Below are 21,590 nucleotides of genomic sequence, written 5' to 3'. Positions count from 1 at the left end.
AGGAGAGACGGAGGAGGGTAGGGCTAGCGTTCTTACTGCTTGCTCTCGTCACCCCATAGGACAGATGTGGGCATCGCCCCAGCCTCTAACAAATGAGAATGAGCCACTGACCTCTGGTCACCCGGACAGCAATTCACATCTGGCTCCAGGTGGGCAGCAGGCATTTCTCATGGCTTCATGCCACAGTGACACAGAGTTGGGGAGACAAATTCTTCACCTTCAAGTCCCCTCCAGCCTCATGGAAACAAAAGCCAACAACAAAATGTCAGTTACTGTCCTGGGCTTTGCAGGAAGTGAAACAGGCTAACTTCCAGGCTGGAGAAGTGCTGTTGGGAGATCAGAGGAAGCCCCTCAAAGAAGAGGAGTGACAAGAAGGGGGTGGCAGGCCCCAGGAGTAGCCGGCAGAAGGACACTTGTCCTTCTGCCCGGGCAGGGGCCAAGAATGCAAAGGGCCTGAGGCAGAGCAAGCTTGGGGGTCTGAACAAAAGAAGATTGCCATCATTGTAGGAAGAACGTGCTGGGCGTGCAGGGCTATGGGTGCAGCCTGGAGGGCCTCCCGGGACTCACTCCCGTTAAGCCCGGCTTCTCAGACCTGGAAGATGAGGCACAGAGAGGTGAAACAACTTGCCCCCAGGGCCACAGAGCTAGTGGAGGAACCAGGGTTCCCACCAGGTAGTGTGGCCCCCAGCTCTTTAACCACTCCGGATGGGAGTGGGGAGAGCCCCGCAGAGGAGCGCTAGGAAGTCTCATGAACTGAAAGCGGTCGTTAGAATGCAGGCCGGGAGTTAGACTGGGCAGCCCCCAGCCACACAGGGACTTCTTCCCTCTGCCGGCCCCTTGCCCCAGGCCAACGCCCCAGCAGCCTGGCTGCGCCCGGGGTCTGCGCAGAAGGGCCGGCGACAACTACACCGCCGACTTGGCCTCCGAGTGCTGGCAGGTGCTGGCAGGCGGTAGGGACCGAGTGACAAAGACGAAGGGCTCCCCGGCCTGGACAGGTCCAGGTGCCTTTTGCCCTGCCCCAGCTCCAGCCCCAGCCCTTCTGTTTTTCAACAGGAAAAGGGTGAGCCGGGTCGAAGCAGGTGGTGACAAGTGGCAGGTCTGCAGGTGGGCTCTGCGGGCTCTGTGTCTGCACCAGCTGGGCTGTTAGAAGGAGCAGGCGTGAGACGCCTCAGTTGGGGGGTGTTGAACTTGGCACTAGGGGGTGGGGATTAACCAATGCAGCCCAGGCTACTTCTCACTTCCCTTATCACCTCCTGCCACCTCCCCCCATAAATGTTAATGAACCCTACCTTCTGCCTCCCAGCTCCCTCTAGTCAAGGGAGAGAGTGGGGCAAAATTTAGGTAAACTGAGTCTGGGCCACATAAGAGGGTCTAGGCCCCTTGCCCCCATTCTTTTGGTCCTTGATACTTTTCAGGGAGTGTCTACCTCAGTTGGTACTCATGGTGGCAGTTTTGACAGCATCGATAATGGCCATTTCCTTTTTACAAATTAGCAAGCTGAGACCAGAGAAGTGAGGGGCTTGCCATAGGTCACACAGCCCATGGAGGACAGGGCCTGGGGATGGGGATAAAATCCATGGAACACTCTCCATGCGGCCTCCCCTCTTGGAGCCCAGCACTGGCCTCCCCATAGGGGTAAAGGAGCAAGCTGAGTCAGAAAGCCAGGCCTGCGGGTGCACAATGGGAAGGGACAACGAGCAGATGTCGCACCATGAAACAGGCTACCCAGCCATGCCCCAGAGCCCCCTGGCACAGGCCCCTGGCTGAGCCCCAAGGCCAAGCTTGACTGCTGGCATCTGTTGCCATGGAGACCCAGGCCTGGCTGGGGGGCTGGCCAGTGACAACAGGCCCCTCCCCCACCGATAGGAACCAGGCACTCAGGCTCAGAAAACTGGGGCCCAGACAGCGCTAGGTGGCACTCCCCACACCTGACTCCTTATTTCATTCCATCTCCCAGCTCACCAGTCCACCCCACAATTCCAATTCGGAACTACCTCCATGCATCTGCTCTTACCTGTCATCCCAGGATTGAGGGCAGCAGGAGGTAGCCCTGAGTACCCTGTCCGGGAGCTAGGAGCAGGCACACATGCGGGTGAGGTCGCGGGCTCCCCGGAGAATAGAGCCAGAGCCAGCACCAACCACAGCAGAGAGGGAGATTCAGGCATTTCCTCAGGGGAGGCGGAGTTTAAATCCTGCCCCAAATGGAACAAATGTGGAAAATGGAAATGATCAGGAGCATTGGTCTGGGCAAAAGCAGAGAAGCAGGACAGGCTGGGGCTTGCTCAGAAAATGGTGAGCACTGGACTGGGAGTCTGGTTACCCGATGCCTTGTCCAAGTCATGCCACTCACTAACTAGCTGTGAGACCCTCCCTGGGCCTCCTCAGGGACCAAATGAAGAATCTCTAAGAGCCCTTCCGGTTTTTTGCGTTTTTGTTTTTTAAGATTTTATTTATTTATTTGACGGAGAGAGACACAGCGAGAGCAGGAACACAAGCAGGGGGAGTGGGAGAGGGAGAAGCAGGCTTTTCGCGAGCAGGGAGCCCGATGCGGGGCTCGATCCCAGGACCCCGGGACCACGACCCGAGCCGAAGGCAGACGCTTAAGGACTGAGCCACCCAGGTGCCCCGAGCCCTTCCAGTTTTGACAGTATGATTCTAGTATTGTTCCAACCCCGGACTCCCCCAGTTACAGGACTACCTCCGCACTTCCCAGGCCAGGTCAGGCTCAACAGGACCCTGAGCCCCGCCATGGGGCACCAGGGGCGGAGCTGGGAGCCAGGTGCTGGAGCTGGACTGCTGGAGGTGGCCAGGAGGTGGCCTTGGGTCTTGTCTGGGGTGGGGGGAGGGGTGGCAGACAACTTTGTGGATTGATCTAGCTCAGGAAGGTGAGAAGGAGGCCTGGAGGTGAGAGTTTCGCCCTCCTGCTCATCTCTTTAGGTAAATACATCCACACCCAGCATTTCCCCTTCTCTTTCCATCCTGGGGGCACTTAGACCTCACAGCCCAGAGCTGAGGTGTGAGCTCTGCTTCCCGACGCGGGGGGCTTCCCTCGGAGATCCCCCTAAGCACGAGCCTGCTTCCACAGTCACCATCCCCCACCTTCTGTAGGGAAGGAACAGTTAGAGTCCCTGGTCACCAGCTTCTGGGACCTTGGATATCGCAGCCCGGAGGGCATGGACACAGCAGAAAGTCTCCAGATGAGATCCATGTGGAATAGAAAGAGCATGGACTTTAAGAACCTAGTTCCACCATTCACTAGCTGGGTCATTCTGAGCTAACTACCTACCAGTGTGCCTCAGTTTCTACAGCGTGTCTGTAGAATGGGGTAATACTGGCACGGTACAGAGCAGGGTGGGACCAGAGGTCATGTGACGAGGCTGGTGGGCACTTCATCCGAGGCAGCTGCTGGTAGGCGCGGGGAGGAGGCCCTAGGGACAGCTTCTGCCCCAGAGAGGATGATGGGTGAGGCCCAAGAACATATTACACCTTTTGGCGTCTGCTCAGTGCAGTTATCTCATTTGGTCCTCCGACATCCTGAGGCAGTACTGTCCCATTTCGAGGAGAAAAGTGCCCGGGGCCCTGAGAAAAGTAGCTTGTGCCAATGCACCAGCTCTTCTCCGAGTCTGTCTTTTCTGAGACAGGTCCTTCCACAGCCCCAGCTGCGCCTTCTCCCCCATCCCTGGCCCCCCACCTGTTGCACCCACTATTTGCTGCCAGTTGGGACAGCCTTAACACCTCCATCCCGGTGGCCAGACAGCAGAGAGGGGGAGCAAGGGGTGACAGAGGCAGTGGAAGCGAGCGCTCCTAGCCAAGCCCACCGCCTGCCCCCTGGAGGGAGGCTCCTCCTTTTAAGGCTGCTTCTGGGAATTTCCACCCCCAGAGCCAGACTCAGCAACCCCTGGCCCGGAATGATACCTGCGCTCTCCCTTGGGGAGGTGGGGCACCAGACCTGAGGGCAGGAGAAGCTGGCCCTGAGAGGGGAGGAGGGGCCCTCCGGTCCAGGTCTGAGGGTCAGGGGAAACGGGGGAGACCACAGGGGCCAGCCTCCTTATCCAGCAGCTCCATCCTCTGTGCTTGGTAGCCCAGCAAGAGGCTGGCGGCCCCGCCGGTGGCTGCTTTGCTGGCTCACTGGCCAGGAAGGTGGACACCTCACACCTCAGGCTCCCAATTGCGCCCTCCTCCCCCACTCCTCCTCCCCTCCCCTCGCTCTCCTCCTCTCCCCCCTGAAAACCTGTGGCTTGAAGAGACCTTGGCTTCTCTGGGACTCTACCCCTGGGGACTGCCCATATCTGCTCCTGAGTTTGGGGGCAGGGGGGCAACGGCCCCAAGAAATCTCTCCGGCGATGGGAGCCACCCGCCTGCTGCCCAACCTCACTCTGTAAGTGTGCTGCCTCTCTGGACTGAAGTTTTGTCGCCGTTTCCAGCCTGGGGCAGACCTAATCTTACCGGGACCCCCACATGGAGGGGCTGGGGGGAGTGCCTGGGGGCTCGCCCTGGGTTGACGGCTGGCACCCACACCAGGGTCTGCCTTGTCTTCCCACACAGGTGCCTGCAGCTACTGATTCTCTGCTGTCAAACTCAGGTAGGCGGGCGCCCCCCCACCAACTTTTCCCCATCTCCCCCACCCCACCCAGCTGGGGCGGGGGTAGTCTCCTCTCGGCAGGTTCTGGCCTCTCCCTGGATACAGATGGTTTTTGAGGTTGGGGGGATGGTGTCAGCCTTCGGGGGAGGGTAGAAGGGGCCAAGGCACATTTGGGGATGCACTGAGGTCTTTATCTGTCCTCCCTCCATGACCCTCCCTGTCCCTACTTGTCCTGGAGTCTCTGTTTCTCTCTCCTTACTGCCACACGGGTCCCCCCCCCACCACCACCACACACAAGGCTAAATGCATGGAGCAGCCCAGGCTTGAGGGATGGAGTCTGAAGCGGTAGGTTAGAGGGCAGAGGTGCTGGCTCAGGTGAGGCTTGTACTTGGAGGTATCTGAAAACACAGGTTTCCATGCAAAACCACTTGTGCGTTCCACTTACTATCCCACGCCCCCCAACACGGATGTCCTGGGGGGCCGCTGTCCTGGGGGATTGCGTGGTCAGTCAGAATGCCCAGCCAGGGCGGGGTGACTCCTTACCTACAGGGCAATGAGGTGAAGCCCAAAGAGGTTTTTTGGGGACAAGATTCAGGGTTTGCATCTCCACACTCCCCCCACCCTATGTCAGCCCCCCATGCACACACACACCCCCCACCCCAAGCCTCAGCCCCCTGTGCAAGGCTTGGTCCCTTTTTGTGATCCTCCATAAAAGTGCAGCTATTAAAATGCACTGGTCCAGAACCGCTCTGGGGAGAGATCGCTTGGCTTTCCCAGGCCAGAGGCCCACTTCTCTTCATATCCAGTGGGGACTTTTTTTGAAGGTAAATGCCTTTTCTCTGGGAGAGGGAAAGGGGCTGCCTTTGAAGCAGTGGGGGGGTGGGAGAGAGAGAGACAACTCCCCCCCCCTTTTCCTTCCCCCTTTTGCTCTAGCCCCCGTTCCAGGCCTTTTGCTTCACACATCCAGGGAGAGCAAGAAGAAAGCCCCCAGCCTGGCTGGGAGGGGGCTGGGGGTGGGCCCAACCTGTTCTGGAAGGGGAATTAGCACAATGGTGAGGCTGGCCGGGGCGTTTATGGCCTGGCTGAGGCCCCATTCAGGACTCAGGGAAGGTGGCAAAGCTGTCCTTTCCCCCTTGAAGTGCCCCCTCACCCCCCTTGGAGGGGGGGCCGGCAGGCCGGACCATAGCCATGCTTGAGGGGCCGTCTGACAAGCAGCTGTCTGCAGCAGTGGAAGGGGAGGTCCCCCCGCAGCGGGAACATGAAAGGGACAGGCCAGGTCCCGCGGGGAGAGCGACTTGTGGGCTGTGGGGTTGTGGGGGGGGGCGTGGGGCTGCTTTTGTGCAGGGCCTGAAGGGGGACAAGGAGAGGAGGGGGCTTCAGGGAGGCCCTCTCTGCTCCTGACCTGGAACAGACAGCCAGAAGAAGGCTGCCCGCCAAGAGGGGCGGAGGGCCTGAACCTGGGCCAGGAGGCTGGGGGCTGGGGACAGGCCGGACCTCACCGAGGGTCCTGGGCCAGCCAGACCCCACCCCCTGGCAGGGAGGCAGGCCCCCACCCCAAATTCCAGGGTGGGGTGCGGGTCGCACTTCGCTGCCCTGAGTCTCCAGACCCTGCTCTCATAGGCGGGGGGGGGGGGGGGGGGGGGGGGGGGGGGGTCCTGGCGGCACTCCTGGCCAGTGGCTGAGCTGGAGTCGGAAATGAGCAGTGACACACACGAAGGGTTAACCCTGAGCGGGTTACAGGGTCAGCCTGGAGCCGCTCACTCACCGCCCCCTTCCTCAAAGCTGATCCTTCCGGCTCCGGCTCCTCCCTCTCCACAACAGAGTGGCCTCTGACAGATGCTGATCAGGGTCCAGGTCTGTCTTGGTGGTTGTGACTGGGCCTGGGATAAAGGTGGCCTTAGGGATCTGGGGCAGAGAGAGTCTGGCCAGCAGGATTGGGTGGAGGGAGAAACATTTGAGCCTAGGGTTGAAGCTGTCACCAGCAGCTGAGAAATGGCATCAAGTTTGCACCTTACTGGAGAGAGAGGGCAGGAAGTGGTCTGTTTTTCTCCCGCTCAGCGTTGCGGATAGGTAAGGAGAGACTGGGCCTGGGGACGGTACTCGGCCAGGCTTGGCAGCACGTACAGTGGAACCCGGGAAGCAGGCAGCAGGCAGCAGGCTGCAACATCGCCCCCACTGGCCGCGAGCCTCTGTTACATTGTGGCACAGGCAGGCCAGAGCCTCCCGGGGGCGCCCCTGGGCCACCGACCCTAGCGCCTCTTCCTGCTGCAGCCTCCACCTCCCTCACCCCTAGGAGGGAGGAACACTGAACCGGGGACAGGCTTCTCTGAGAGCCCTGAGCACCCAGGGGCAGGGGCAGGGGAGGCGGGCAGGAGCTCAGGATTCCACAGTTAGTGCTGAAATTGAGTTCCTTCTAGCAACCAGAGTCACGACTCCAGGTCTGCACTAGATCACCAGGTGTCTCCCAAGCCTGGCAGATGGAGAGCCAAGAGGTCACGACTGGCTCACCCACTGGCCTGGGAAGATCATACGTCACCTTGCCCTACACCTCTGCTTCCCAGGGCCAATGGCCTGCCCGCATCACACTCACCTCCACACCCCGCTCCCCTGGATGGACCACTGGTGGTGTCACCCAAAGCAAATTGACACTATTTTTCCCTTGGTAACCGCAAAGGGGGAGAATCACCCGTCTCCTAATTTTAACCAGTACGTGAGGGACCAGGGCGCCATGACCGACCAGCTGAGCCGGCGGCAGATCCGCGAGTACCAGCTCTACAGCCGGACCAGTGGCAAGCACGTGCAGGTCACCGGGCGTCGCATCTCTGCCACCGCGGAGGACGGCAACAAGTTCGGTGAGACCCAGCCCTTGCCAGAGGCCACTCACACCCCTGGCCTGCCTAACCTGGTCTCTCCCCAGATCCTGTGCCAGGGCAGGGGCCCAAGTGTGAGAACCTCCCGGTGCCCCCCGCCCAAGCTCGGGGGTCAGGCTGGTTGGGGGGCTCCCCTGCCACACCCCTGAGCCGGGAACCCCCACGGACAGAGGTCTTTCTCCCCCTCCCCCATCGCAGCCAAACTCATAGTGGAGACGGACACCTTTGGAAGCCGCGTGCGCATCAAGGGTGCTGAGAGTGAGAAATACATCTGCATGAACAAGAGGGGCAAGCTCATCGGAAAGGTGAGACCTGGAAGGAGGGCGAGTGGATGAATGAACCAATCTTACTGCCTGCCCCACAGCACCCCACTCCCCTCTACTGGGCCCAAGCCAGGACCACTTCTACTCACACCCCAACACTCAGCCACTCTCTGGTTTCTCCATTTAAATGAGTCCCTGTGGGTCTAGAAGCCCTCTGAGAACACTTACTGATCCATAAGTCTCTTCGGCTCTGATTTACCGGCTCTATCCCAACATCAATCAGTCAGGATTTTAGCACCTACATGAGATTGCAGCCTCCATGTTGAGGTTAAGTGTTGATCAGTGCTGAGAGTGGGCACTCATACACGGCCACAAGCTCCCCAAGGTCAGTGGGGTCCACAGGAGCCCTCCAGGAAGATGCACACTGTCTACAAAACTGCCTGCTAGTGTAGCCTCTCCACAATGGCAGGCCCAGTACTGTTGAGCAGGGAGACTTCCATTTCCTTTAGCATTTGTCAATCCTGGCTTCTGATTCTGGCTGTTCTCACCAAGTATTTGCTGATTTTTGTCAAGCCTCAGGCTTCTTGTCTATAAAAATGGGCATAGTGTCAAGGCTATGGATAAGGTCAGATGGGTGGCTCCTGACATTGTCTTTATTCTATAAACATTTGCCCCTTCTTTTCAGGAGACTGTTGCCTCCTTTCCTCCACCCAGCAGTTACCATTCACCCACGCTGAGGAGTGTTCTCATGTGCTGAGTGCCCACTGAGTACGCACTGCAGAGTAATCTGGATCTTTATGCCACATCTGGGGAAACAGGCTCAGCATGGCTAAACACCGTGCTCAAGGTGTACAACTTGCAAATGACAAGCCTGTATTTAAGTTCAGATCTGACTCCCAGCAAAGCGTGTTCCTTTCTCCCACTTTTGCCTCTCCAACAAGGGCACCTGTCTCACCTCACTGGGCAGAAGTCCTTGGGCACACAGCCCCCATCACTCCCTCCTTTGTCCTACAAAATAGGCCCAAAAGGCTGACAAGCCAGACAGGTTGGGTGGACAAACTCCCCTCCTCTCTCTCCTTCCCTCTGCAGCCCAGCGGGAAGAGCAAAGACTGTGTGTTCACGGAGATTGTGCTGGAGAACAACTACACGGCCTTCCAGAATGCCCGGCACGAGGGATGGTTCATGGCCTTCACGAGGCAGGGTCGGCCCCGCCAGGCTTCTCGCAGCCGTCAGAACCAACGAGAGGCTCACTTCATCAAGCGCCTCTACCAGGGCCAGCTGCCCTTCCCCAACCACGCCGAGAGGCAGAAGCAGTTCGAGTTCGTGGGCTCAGCCCCCACCCGCCGGACCAAGCGCACACGGAGGCCACAGCCCCTGACGTAGTGGGGGACACTGGGGGCAGCTGCCCCTCACCAGCCTTCCCATCCCCTTCCCTTCCTGATCCCAAGACTGGGCTGGGGTGGAGGGAGGGGAACCAGAGCCCCCAAGGAGGACCACCAAGCATCGGAGCCTCCAGCCGGAAAGGGGCGGGACTGCCACAAACCAGGGCTGGGGCCTCAAGGCAGCCGCCCCAGATACCCCCTACCCCCCCACCCCCCCAACCCCGCACCGGAATAGGCCCCGGGGGTGGGGCAGACCCCCAGGCGGAGAACTGTAGTGTTCCCCTGGACGCAGGCTCCCTGAAACAGGTGGAAAGGGCAGCAGACTCAAGGCCTTGCAGACACTGTCTGGAGGTGGCTCTCTTTAAACTCTGCTTGCGGAGACTTCCTCAGTCTGCCCCCAGCCTCCAAATTCCTCCAGGCCAGACTGTAGGAAGGGACTTTTGTGTTTGTTTCAGGAAAAAAGAAAAAGGGAGAGGAGAAAAAAAAAAAAAGAGGGATGGCCATTCTTCACATTCCACTACCCAGGCCTGCACCCCCATCCCCAATTTCAAGCCCCAGAATAAAACCATTTTCCTGCAAACGGGTTATCTGAAGGCGGGGTGGACAAGCCAACTCCCAAACTGCGGGGTAACAAACTTGCCTCTCCGAGAGGCGCGGAGCAGAGCCCGGGCGAGCCGTGGGAGCCCAGTGGCCCCGGGCCGGGCGTGGCCCGGCAGGTGGATGGGGCGGCGCGCGGGGCGCGGGGGGCAGCGCCGCCCGCAGGGGAAGCGGGGCGTGGGTGGCCCCGGGAAGGCCCCGCACCTCCGCCCGGCGCGAGGCTGGCGGCCCGGGGCGGGTCCAGGCCCCGGGACCGGCGGGTGCGCCCCTCCCTCCGCGCGGGCTCCGGTTTCCTGGCTGGCACAGCGCGTCCCGTGCTACCTGTTGGGGCGAAGCAAACCCAAACCCTGGGGCGGGCGAGCCGCCGGGGCCGGGGCCGGGGCCGGGGCAGCAGGCCCGAGAGCCCGGCGCGGCGCCCGGGCGACCCGCGTACGCCGCAGCCTCCTCGCCGGTAGCCAGATTGCCGTTTTCCGGTGAGGACGGGGCGGGGGGGGGGGGGCAGGGGGATGGGGGAGGAGGGCTCGGCCGAGCGGAAGGGGGAGTGAGGGCGAGAATGCGCCCTCTTGTTCCCCAGGTCCCCGCGGGGGGCGGGGGCGGGGGCCACACCTGAGGGGAAGTCGCAATTAGAGCGCGGCCCAGGGGGAGGGGGCGCCGCGGCGGGCGGAGGGGAACGGCGCCCCCCTCCCCCGCCCGGGCTTCTCGGGTGGGCTTTCCCAGACGCCTCCAGGTGTGCTTTTGGGGAGTGAAACTAAGAGGCCATAAAAGCCGCCTCTTTCCTCATCTGCGCTGGCTTTTAATCTTGTTGAGGGGAAAGCCCTTCCTAGCAGGGCTCCCCGCCCAAAACCGCTCTTATGTTGTTGGACCCCCAGCCTCAGTTTCCCCTTCCTCTGCTTTCTGGGAAGCTGGCGGAGGGAAGTATTATGGAGAGAGAGGAAAAAGGATGAAAAGACCTCCCTTCTCCCCACTTTTCCCAAGAATGGCCTAAAAATAAGGACCGATTGGGAAGTTGGGGAGGAGCCCGGTTTAGTCAAAATGGGAGGTGGGTGAAGCAGCCGCCCAAGCCGGTGGGGATTGGGGATCCCTCGCCTCTCCTTTGGTGAGGACTGGAGCAGTCTGACACCCCCAACTCTGAGCAATTTAGAAGGCACAGCCAAGAGGGAGGTCCCCCAGGCCCCAGGACAGACATTCTCCCCCAGCTTGTCATAATTGCTTTGCACCAGGTTGCCCCCCCCCATCACAAAGAGCCTTAATCCTGGTGAAGACTGCGGGAGATGTGTTGGGGGTCGTTTTCTGGGGGTTGGGGGGTAGGGAGGGTGGTCCAGAGCCACAGCTGATAACTGGTGAGTTCAATGGGATTTTAAACACAGGGGCACCGCCCAGCAATTACCTGAGGACAAAGGGTTGGGGCCCCCAGGTGTGGAGGTCTGGACTTGGGGGGCAGGGGTAGGAGGCTGGGAAGGAGGTGTGTTGGGGAGGGGGGCTCTTACAATCCTGCTGATTTCCGCAGGAATTTAAGACATTCTTTAAAACTCTAGCCTGCCTCCCCCCAGCCGGGCTCTCAGACCCACCCCACCATCCCTGGCTGGGTTAGAGACAGCTTCAAAGGTGGACGGGGCCCTTTGTCTTGCCTCTGCTTTCTTCTCCGCCTTTCTCCCGCCTCTCCCTCCCTCTCTTTGACCTCCCCAGCACAGACAGGCCTCTGGGGGCCGGCTCCAGAAAGCCCTCACTGTTTCCTTTCTTGCTTTCTGAGGTGAGACCTGGTGAGGAGGGACTGAGAGTGGGCAGGGTGAGGGAGGAAGGCGGCCTCGGAGGCCTGTGCCATCTCAGAGTGCCTTGCCCCGCCCTGAGCCCCGAGCCTGGCACGTCTGACGCCTGCTGGTGGCCTTGGGTCTCTGGCTTGGCTCTCTGAACCTTCTTACCACACCTTTTGGTGCCTCTGCCAAGTCCAGGCTCCATACCCAGGGGGTCTCTTCATACTCTGGGGAAGTCGGTTCAGTTCATTCGCCTAAACTGGGGCTGATTTCAAAGATGCTGAACAGAAGAGGCCAAAGGAATGGATCTCTGAAAATGGGGTCTCAAGGGATTTAACATGGGTGGGGGAGGGAGAAGGCTTCCTTGAGGACCTTAGATCACCCCGCAGCTGGCTACAGCAACCCTGGCTGCCTCTGTGTGCCGGAAGGTTCTAAGCAAGTGCGCAGATGGGGTGGACACCGTGGGGGAAGACTTGGGGCAAGACGAGCGCATCCATCTCTGGGAGGATGTGACAAAGTGGAGGGAGGCGGCAGCAGGTGCCTCCGATCCTGTGCTGGTTAGGATCACCAAGACCTCCAGCTAAGAAAGGCCTGCATATTGATCTCCCCTCCTCTGTCCTTGTTCCTCCAACAGCCAGATGAGGCAGAGGGGGAAATCCACTCACTTTCTAGTCCCTGCAAGCTGGCTTCTATTAAAGTCACTCTACTGAGCCCTGTCCCTCATACTGCAGTGGCCAGTGAGCTCCCTGGCTTCAGACCTGGGCGTCCTCAGCCTCACAGCCCTGGACTCCATGAAGGACCACCCCTTTTTGAAGCTCTGTCCTACCTCTTCATTCTCTGGTGCTGGGACCCTTCTCTTCCCTGGCTCCTCTTCATAGAAACATCCCCGAAGATTTCTGCCTTTCTCTTCTTGCCTTGTTCTTCCTGCTGAGTCTCTCCTAGCAATGCAGCACGTCAGCTGTCACCCCCTTGCACACCACTGCTTTCTCTCCCACATTCGGAAACTCTGCACCGTTGCCAGACCTCGCTGGGGTCTGTCTCGGTTACTACAGTAGCTTTCCAAGTCAGGTCTCTGCCTCCCGACACCCCTACCCCCTCCAGGACATCACACGGTTCGCTCACCCTACCCCACCCTAAGCCACAGCTCTGCCCGCGTTGTGTGATCACCAGTGGACTCCTTAGCTCCTGTACAATCCCGCTCAGCCTTCCTTCCCAGCCCTGTCCCTACAAGTCCCCTCCAGGAGCTCTGGCAAAACAGCAGCCCTTGCCGTCTGGCCAGCACCCTGTGCCCATCTTTGATCATGAGGCTCCTAGCGTCCAGTACGCCTTGCTCCGGAACGCTCACACGCCCAGACCGCTGCTGTCTTCTCCGCTCTGTAGACTTGCCTCCTCTCTTGGACTAGCGGTCGTCTCTGGTGCCATGGGGCTCTCTGGCCGCCCACTTGCCCTTGACTTATGGCACATATCACTGTACTTATTCGTGCTTGTGGAATGGTTGTGCTACAAATCAAGTGCCTCAGATGTAGAAGTAGTCCGTCTTTGCCTCCCCCATAGTACCCAGCACAGGACATTACATAGAGTAAGTATTTACTGAGGAAATTAAACCAACTGAAGGTCCAGAAATAAGTCCTTGGCCCAGCGCCCTGCATTCCCTCGAGATGGAGGCAGAATGAGAAGGAGAATCCTGCCTCCACCCTCCATCCTTAGGTGGACTTAGACAGGGATGGGTCCTAAGCACTTAATCCACAGACTTATTTATTCCCTACAATGTACAAGCACTGTGCTAGCCCTTCAGTTAACAAAAAAGATGGACAAGATATTGTATCATCCCCTGTCAAGATCTCCAGACACTTGAAACTTAAGGACTTTTGGAAATCTCTCTCTCACACCTAAGAAGGTAGCAAAGTGGCATTTGGTACAACCCAAAAGAGGAAAAAAGGAGATAGGAGCTTTTGGAAACAAGGACACTAATGTGTACAGAACTCCAGAGATGTGCCAGGCAGCATGTGAGAAATACTCACATATAACCCCTTATTCAGGGGGTAAGATTATTCCCACATCACGTGTGGGCGAGCTCAGACTCGGAGATATTAACTCATCCGTGGTCGCAGCTAGTGAGCATTACAGTCTAGATTCTTGCCTGTCTTCATCACCTGAGTGGGATATTCTCCACTTCCGGCCAGGCATGGTGGTTTCTGGGATGGGAGAGTACATGGGGCCAGAGCATTGGGAAAGGCTGGGGTTTGTATGACCTTTAAGGATGAGCAGGATTTCAGGGGCACTTGGGTGGCTCAGTCGGTTAAGTGTCCGACTCTTGATTTCGGCTCAGGTCATGATCTCAGGGTCTTGAGATCCGCATCAGGCTCCAAGCTTAGTGGGGAGTCTGCTTGAGATTCTCTCTCTCTCTCCTTCTGCCCCTCCCCCACCTCTAAACAAATAAAAGAATGAGCAGGATTCCAGTCCGCAGACAAGACATGCAAGGGAAAATACTAAGAGGGAAAACAGCATGAGAAAAAGGCTTTGAGGCAGGAAGATGTGAGGTGTGTTCAGGGGAAGGTGAGCAGTCCATGGGTTTGGCTAGAATTGTAAGTTTGCCTGGAGAACTGGCAGGAAAAGATTGGGTCACACTAGGGAAAGTTTTGTGGTAGCAGGAGCTTTGAGACGGAGAGTGATCATGCAGTTGTGGGTTGGGGATCCGGGGAGGGGCTGGTCTTGTGGCAGCATGCTGGGGGCTGAGGCTCTGGGCTCCCTGAGACAGAGGGTCCAGTGTACAGAGGTGGGGGGTACGTGACTTCTAAACTCTTGAGAAAGGGTCACTTCTAGGCCCTCCTCCTTTCGTTTATTCCTGTGGCCCAGTTGTCACCTTTCCCTTCTCCGCAGGTGCCTAGGTACCCTTAGTCACCCTCCCCAGGAGTTAATCTTTAGATGGCCCGGGCATAGGGGGAGAGTCCCTGGTGCTCCCAGTCCCAGCCGGTTGGTGCATGGGGCGGGGCGGGGGGCAATGGAGTGAGACCGAGAGAGAAGAGACTCCCATTGCACAGGCCTTGCCGAGGCGGCTGGCGGCGGGGCCAGAGTCCAGTGAGGACATCTGGCACCAGTGATCTTGCTGCAGAAAGGAGCCGAGAACTAGGTGTGTGGGGCCTGGGACTGCCTTCCTGAGAGGGGCAGGCGCTCCAGCCCCTATTGTGGATGCAAGGGGCCCTCCTCAAGGCCTCAAGGCACTTCTGAGCTTACAGGTAGGCTAACCCCCTCAGCAGCTGGGTACGGCCGAGCCGCGCCCCGGAAGCCTACCCCGGGGCCTGGACAACAGGCACTGGTGTTCAGTGTTGCCTACTTCTGGGGGAAACTTTTTGCCTCCCCTCTCATCCCAGCCTGAAGGGGAGGCAGGCAAGTGACGGGGGAGGATGGTCCACTGGCCCTGAGGAGTCTGGGGCCTTCTCAGGGGAAAGGGCTGGTGGGCAGAACAAGTCTCACTGTCCGGCAAGACCAGAGGGGAAGAAGAGGTGGAGCGTGGCAGGTGAGAGAAGGGTCTCCTGGCCTGGCTGTACCCTCGCCGTGGGCACTGACACACACACACATACACACACACACACACACACACACACACACACACCCCAGGGGCCCTTGCCGTGGGCACCGACACACACGACACACACACATGCCGTGGGCACTGACACACACACACACACACGCCATGGCCACCGACACACACACACGACACACACACACGCCATGGGCACCGACACACACACACACACACCCCAGAGGCCCTCGCCGTTGGCACCAACATACACACACACACGCCGTGGGCACTGACACACACACACACACACACACGACACACACATACGCCGTGGGCACTGACACACACACACACCTCCACCCCCCCACACCCACACCCACACCACCCCCCCCACACACACACATGACACACACATATGCTGTGGGCACTGACACACACCTCCACACACACCCCCCACACACACACACCCCACATCCCACACACACACCCCCACACACACACCCCACACACCCCCACCCCCAGGATCCCTCTCAGTAAGGAATGACCTTGACAGGTACCATGCCTCAGGCCGACAGAGGGAGCCCTAACTCTGCACTCTGCAGTGGCCTTGGTTCCAGGGCTGGCTGGTGGCAGACTCTTCCTGCACAAGGTGGCTCTCCCGCCCCGTGGAAGGACATTCCTCTAGAGTGGGGGGCAGTGGGAATGGGCTTTTGCAGGATTGGAAAACTCTTCTCTTGGTCAAGGGGAATGAGAGGGAGGTGCTCAGAGACAGCTGAGGTCAGGTGGGGGGCAGACTTCTGGGCCCACAACCCCATGTCCACCCCAGCCATGCTTAGGGCCTTGCCTTCCTGCTGGAAGCCACCCTCTGACCCTTCAACAGAAGTCATCCCTCCCTGTCCCTATCGCTCTTCCCCAACTGCACACCAAGCTTTCTGGAAGGGGGGGGACACTGCCCAGTGCTGCCTCTGTCTGCAAGGCTGTCCTGCTCTCTGGCCCTAAATTAGGGCTGTCCTGAGGCCGCCCGGGGAGCCAACCCCAGAGCTTCATGGAAGGGGGTAGGGGAGACTCGGGGGAGCCCTAGCCCCTGCAGCTCCCCCACCCCCACCCCAGCACCAACCAGACCTCAGGCCGCCTCCCTCCATCCCTGAAGAGGCAGTGGGAGCCACAGCCGCCTCCTCCCCCCTCCCTGCTGCCGCCGTGGCTGAGCCGGCAGGTTGTCTTGGCAACGGGAGGCGGAGAGGAGATGCGCCGAGGGATGGAGGTGTATGTCACCGAGGAAGCTGCCGTGCTCCTGCCCCACGCCCCAGGCCCCTGAAGGTACTGGAGAGCCCTCCCTTCCCTCTCCCCCTCCCCCTGCCCTTTCCCCTGGCTTCCCCCACTCTGTCGGACGATGTGCTTGTTTCGCAGAGGAGAATGTTCCCCTCCTCCCGGCCCAGAGACTCCTACCCATTTCTCATGAGCCACCTCATTCCAGGCCCCTGTCCACAGCTGTCCTTCCCTGCAACAGCTCATTCCAGCCCGACCTCTGGTCACCCTTGCACCGGAAGACAAAACTCCTGGGGTGGGGTCTGGGGGGGTGGCAAGTGGGAGCAGGGCAGGAACCGCGGTAGTGGGAAAATCAGGGGCCCTAACGGGCTGTGGTGGAAAAGCACCAGGCGCTCGGTGTGCCAGAAGGGTGGCAGGAGGCTGTGCACAACTGAGCCGGCGGGGCCTGGGCAGTGAGGGTGGGCTTGCAGGGAGGAAAGCAGAGACTGGGCTGGTTGCCCAGAAAGGCCTGGGTCCCCCTCCTCCAAAGCTGTGGCCCCTCCTGCCACATCAAAAGTCCACCCCCTCCTGCATCATGTCCTGACCTTTCTTCCTAAAGGTTTCTTCCCCCACCCCCAGGCTTTCTGGTTCCTTCCTACAGGGCCCTCCCCCAGCCAGTCCCCAGCAACTAAGCCTGAATTCTTTCTACTCTTCCTCAGCCACTCAGCTGCCTGCCTTCTTCATTTCTCCTTTCTCGCTGGAGCCCATCCTTCAGAATTCATTCTTCTCTGTCTTCCACTACCCCGGACGTCCCTCCCTTCCTTTCCCTATCTGTCCCCTCCCGTCCTCTTTTCTTTGAGAAAGAGGTCCAGGGCACACTCTCACCTGTCCCCCTAAAGCCCCCTCCCCTGTGATTTTCCATTTGGACACCCCAGAGCCCCCTCCCCAGATTCTAGATTTCCCCAAGGACAGCTCATTCCATCAGCTGACCGGCTGTGGGCAGCGGTTACCGGGGCAACAACAAGGGCTGCCTAGGTAGGCAAGTCTGCTGTGAGGTGGAAGGAGACTGGGGCCATGGCCAGGGTCGGCCGGCTGGGCTCCCTCCCCTCCCCCCCAGGGGTCACAAATGAACCAGGCTCTGTGCTGAGCTCGGAGAGAACCAATGGGCCAGTGGCAGGGTCCTGGAGTGGTTGAGGGTTTTCCCATTCAGGGAAGGCACATCCTGTAGTTCTGTGCTGGGACGGGGGCATCACCTGGCAGGAAATTGCCTTCTGATGCAGCTGCCCTGGTGAAAGACGGGGTCCTTCTCACAGTTCCCAGGGGATCCAGGGTACCGAAGGACTAGCCCAGTCTCCCGTGCTGAGGACCAGGTTTCTCAGATCCTCCCATTCAGGCCTCCCCAGGAGGGGGTGAATCCTTCCTTGGGTGACCAATTCTGGCATTTTGCCCTCTCCCTGCCCCTGAGCATCTGTGCCCTTTAGCACCCCAGGGAGGCAGGGCCCCCAGAGGCCTGCGTTGCTGCTTTTAGGTGATGAGTAGGAGATGCAGGTGCTGGGAGGAACCAGGTGTTGTCACCCCTCGGTTATCAGTAGAGCCCCCTTTTGCCTCCACCCCAACTCAAACCCCGGCCGTTTCTGCAGAGGCTTGAGGGGCTATGTGTGTGTGTGTGCGTGTGAGCAAGCATGAGTGTTACAGGGTTGGGGCCATGGGAAAGGGAAAAAGGCCAGCAGCTCGCCGAGTCTGCTTCCGATTCCGCTTCGTCATGATGCCGGGTTAATGCTCCTCTTGTTTGAGACGGATTGAGCTGCAGCGAGTGATCGAGGTGGAAGAGCAGACAGACACACACAGACACAGGCGCACGCCCGCCCTCGGGCCGGCCACACGCTATCAGCTGGAGGTGGGGAGGTGCGGGGGGGGGGGGGGGGGGGGAGGGGAGGGGGCAGGGCCCGCCCCGCCAGACGCAGGCTCCAAGCGCCAGCTCGTGGAGAAGCAGGGTGGGGACGAGGGGGTGGGGGCCCAGAGCGTAGGTCCCCTCCTGTACCACCTCCCCCCACCCACCCACCCACCTACCCCAAGCCGGCTTTTTTCCTGTTATTTGTGCTCTGGGAAAGCACGGCTGGGTTCCTGGAAGAGACGCCTATTACCTTGGCTCTTGAGAAAAAGCGGCAGCCCTGGGACCTGGGCGGGCGCCTGCCCAGCCTGGCCTTGGGGCCTCAGAGCGTCTGGGCCCCACTGTCTGGGAAGAGGTAGGTGGCAAGGTCTCCCACCTCTCTTCCCCTCTGTGGGCACTTTGGGCTCTGGGTGGTGGCTGGGATCCCCTGGGGAGGGGGTCAGCTGTGGCCCCTGTTCAGTGGGAGAATGGTCCTGCGTGGCCAGACCCTGGGACTAGCTGGGTTTGATCTCCTCAAACCTGATTTGAGAAAGAGGGTCGGGGTGTTTCATACTGTCACCCCAGTCCCCCCTTCACCTAGCTGTGCTGGGCAGAAGTCCAAGCGATGGGATGAGGGGGACGGGGTGGGCCGGGAGCTGTTCTTTCTTTGCTGAATAACAGGGAGCGTGTAGGGAGGAGAGAGGAAGGGGTTGCCAGTCTCCCTCCCAGTGTGCCACAGATCTTGAGAGGGGAGCCAGACACACAGACACCTGAATGCTGGTGGTGATGGGTGTGCTCCCTGTGGGGAGGTACCTGGGGAGCCCCTTTCTCGCCCTTGGCTGGCCAGGCTGCGGTGAGAGCCGAATGCAGAGTGAGGTTGGGTGGCAGGGCGTGGCCGCAGGCCTGACCCCTGTTCACTCTTGGCCCCTGCCGGAGTGCTTGAAGGGGCTGGGGGCTGAGCAGACATTCAGGCCCCGAAGGATCCAGAGGCTCCCTCTTGCTAGTTATGCCCCTTCCTGGGCAGATGCGCCTGGCGTTTCCCTCCCAGGGGACAGTGTTGACAGGGTTTGAGAGTCAGGGGAGCAGGGGCAGGTGTAAGAGAAGGAAGGCAGGCAAGCTTTGGGAATGGGGAAGCAGGAAAGCTCCCGGGGAATGGGTAAATGGGGGGCACTGTGTTCTGGTACACGTGCACAGCTTAGGGAGGGGGTGTCAGCACGTGATGTGGATGATTGTGAGCTTGGAGAACGGCTGCCAGGGAGGCTCAGTGGGTGGGTGTGAGGGGGTGTCAGTGGCACCGTGTGTCACTGTGGGGGGGGCCCTGCCGGGAGAGTGGGGGCGTGATATTGCAAGCAGGGTGCATGGGTTCTGCAACGGTGTTTCAGTGTGGGCTCCTGCGTGTGTGGGTGAAGTCCACACAGTGTGAAGCTGTGTCCACGTGTGAGCCTCCATGCTGCTGGCCTCTCCATATGCTGAACATTTGAGTCATACTGTTCACCTCGTAGTGCAGGTCTGTAGGGATTCCTCTTTTGGAGCTCACGTGTGTGTGTGTGTGTGTGTGTGTGTAGACACCAGAATAGTGATACCCCCAGAATTCAAAAAGCTGAATTTGGGACACAAGACCCTTGCGTCTTCCCTCTCAACCCAGCTTTCGTAAGTGATACCACAACGAACCAGCCTGGCCGGCTATAAATAGAGGCCAGCGCAGGAGTGTGCTGAGGACCATGCAGGCCTGAGGGGGACTCAGAAAGAGAGGCCTCTTCAGAGGGAAGGTAGAGAGAAAGGCTACAGAGACCCGAGAGTGCTCAGGAGAAACTGGATGGAAAGATGCATATTTGTGTGAGGTAGGAGGAATGGAGGGGTGCCCGGGCCCAGGCCTGCTGCCATCAGGAACAAAGACCAGGCAGGGCCTTGAGCAGGTGGGTTCTCAGACCAGGACCCAGATTCGGAGGCCCACCTGCCCCTGCCTGAGGCTCCATCAGAGTATGAGAGGGTGCTATATAGTGTTGGTATTAGAGGAACCCCCACCCTCATCCTAGCAGATGGAGCAGGGCTTTAAGAATGGGGATGGGGAGAAAGGGGAAAGGAGAAAAGGGGAGAGAGGGTACAGGCTTCGGGGGTGCTCCATGCACCCGGGCCCAAAGCTAGGAGCCCTCCCCTGCTCTCGCATGCCCTTTGGGGGCAAGCATGGGTGCCCCCTACACACACACACACACACACACACACACACACACCCGCGGGCCTCCCCTGCTGCTGCTGGTCTGCCCCTGCCCGCCCTTCCCCACTCCACCCTGGGATGGGATGCTGTTTTGGGAACTGGTGACCTAGCTGGATCCTGCCTTTATTTCTGGCATTGAATTGTTGCCACAGTAACTGTGGGGGTGGGGCCGGGAGCAGGACAGTGTGAAAGGGAAACAGAGCGGAGGGAGGAAAGATGAAGAAAGAGAAGAAAAGGGGAATGGAAAGCAGAAAGAGTGGAGAAGGAGCAGGGAGGGGGCAAGGCAGGCGGTCCCACTGTGAGTGAAACTAGAGAAAAGGCAGAGGGGCAAAGTTCTTGCCCACCCTGACCTCAGCCCACTTGGACAGCTCGTTTGCCTCATTTCATAACTCGCTTACTGTCTGCACCACCAGCGTCCAGCCTGGCCTGACCCTGCCCAGGGGCACAAAGCCTCCCTGCTCCTTGTCCACAGGCCAGGCGGGGGAGCAGGAGTCTGGGTGGCTCCGCTATGTAAGGTTAGCCCCAAGGCCCAAGTTCAGATGGAAGTGGGATCTTCGGGGACCCACTGAGAAGAGTGTCCATTGGCTTTGACCTGAGACGGGCCTGGGTGGGCATTCCAGCCTGACTTCTATTTGGGTGGCCATTGGCATGTCCACCTCTCCGCCGTGGTTCCTCATCTCTAAATGGGGAGGGCGCTGGCTTGCGTGAAGGGCAGAGGGGATGCGTGCATGTCACTGGCACAGTGGCTGGCCCAGCGCGAGCACTGGTTGGCTTAGGACTTAGGATGGGAGGCTCCAAGCTGTGGTTCTGCCCCTTGAGCCTTCTTCATTTCCCCCAGTCCAGGGAGGAGCCAGCTGGGATGGGCGCTCGGGGCTTATCACTCCCCAGCCCGAAGCCCAGAGGTTCTGGTCGCCGCGGAGAGGCAGATGCCAGGCGGGCCGTGAGAGGCGGGGCTGGGCTGGTGGCCCCGATAAGGCGTGGCTGCTCCCTGGGAGGGCGGGGCGCAGATGGGGGAGTGAGGAGCCCCCCCCATGCCAGGGGAGTGAGCAGCTGGGAGGTCCTCTCCACCACCTGGGCTTGCCTGCCTCCACCGCCTTTCTTTCCCTTTCCTTCCATCCTGCCCTCCCTTCCTGCTGCAGCCTGCCCTCTTGGTCTCTGTCCACCAGAGGCTGCTGGGATGGAGGCAGCGCATTGTGCCTGTGTGACAGGGCGGGGTGTGTCCAGAGGGGAGAGAGGGTCAGGACTGGGGGAGGGGGACGGTGGGTGTTGACTTGAGAGGGAAGGAGCTTTGG

The 21,590-nt window shown here is 59.7% G+C and overlaps 2 protein-coding genes across 13 annotated transcripts in view; both read left to right on the top strand.

Moving 5' to 3' along the window:
* The first annotated feature begins 4,343 nt into the window (after positions 1-4,343).
* On the top strand, positions 4,344-9,413 carry FGF17 (fibroblast growth factor 17). The gene is made up of 5 exons (XM_027599926.1): positions 4,344-4,378; positions 4,546-4,582; positions 7,257-7,434; positions 7,651-7,757; positions 8,805-9,413. Exons 1-5 carry the CDS (start codon positions 4,344-4,346, stop codon positions 9,096-9,098), a joined length of 651 nt encoding a protein of 216 aa, XP_027455727.1. The 3' UTR covers positions 9,099-9,413.
* A 609-nt stretch (positions 9,414-10,022) lies between these two features.
* DMTN (dematin actin binding protein) overlaps positions 10,023-21,590 on the top strand; it is a 29,175-nt gene continuing 17,607 nt past the window's right edge. For 4 of the 12 annotated variants that reach the window (XM_027600270.2, XM_027600274.2, XM_027600273.2 and 1 more), the window contains exon 1: positions 18,235-18,459. The gene's annotated coding sequence lies outside the window, so the exon portion shown is untranslated. Of the gene's footprint in view, positions 10,168-16,147; positions 16,286-18,000; positions 18,111-18,233; positions 18,460-19,817; positions 19,925-21,590 lie in introns of those variants that run through there. The other 8 variants (XM_027600269.2, XM_027600264.2, XM_027600272.2 and 5 more) reach the window with 5 other exon arrangements.

Source organism: Zalophus californianus, chromosome 2 (assembly GCF_009762305.2).
Source record: "Zalophus californianus isolate mZalCal1 chromosome 2, mZalCal1.pri.v2, whole genome shotgun sequence".
NCBI classification, from domain to species: Eukaryota; Metazoa; Chordata; class Mammalia; order Carnivora; family Otariidae; genus Zalophus; species Zalophus californianus.
The sequence above is the reverse complement of the archived record's forward strand: the minus strand, read 5'-3'. Positions and strand labels throughout refer to the sequence as shown.

What these genes read in the sequence shown, in the direction of transcription:
- FGF17 (XM_027599926.1), top strand. Translation starts at nt 4,344, where the DNA reads ATGGGAGCCACCCGCCTGCTGCCCAACCTCACTCT. An exon ending in TTCTCTGCTGTCAAACTCAG is followed by an intron (nt 4,583 to 7,256) that starts GTAGGCGGGCGC and finishes GTAACCGCAAAG; the next exon opens with GGGGAGAATCACCCGTCTCC. An exon ending in GGGGCAAGCTCATCGGAAAG is followed by an intron (nt 7,758 to 8,804) that starts GTGAGACCTGGA and finishes TTCCCTCTGCAG; the next exon opens with CCCAGCGGGAAGAGCAAAGA.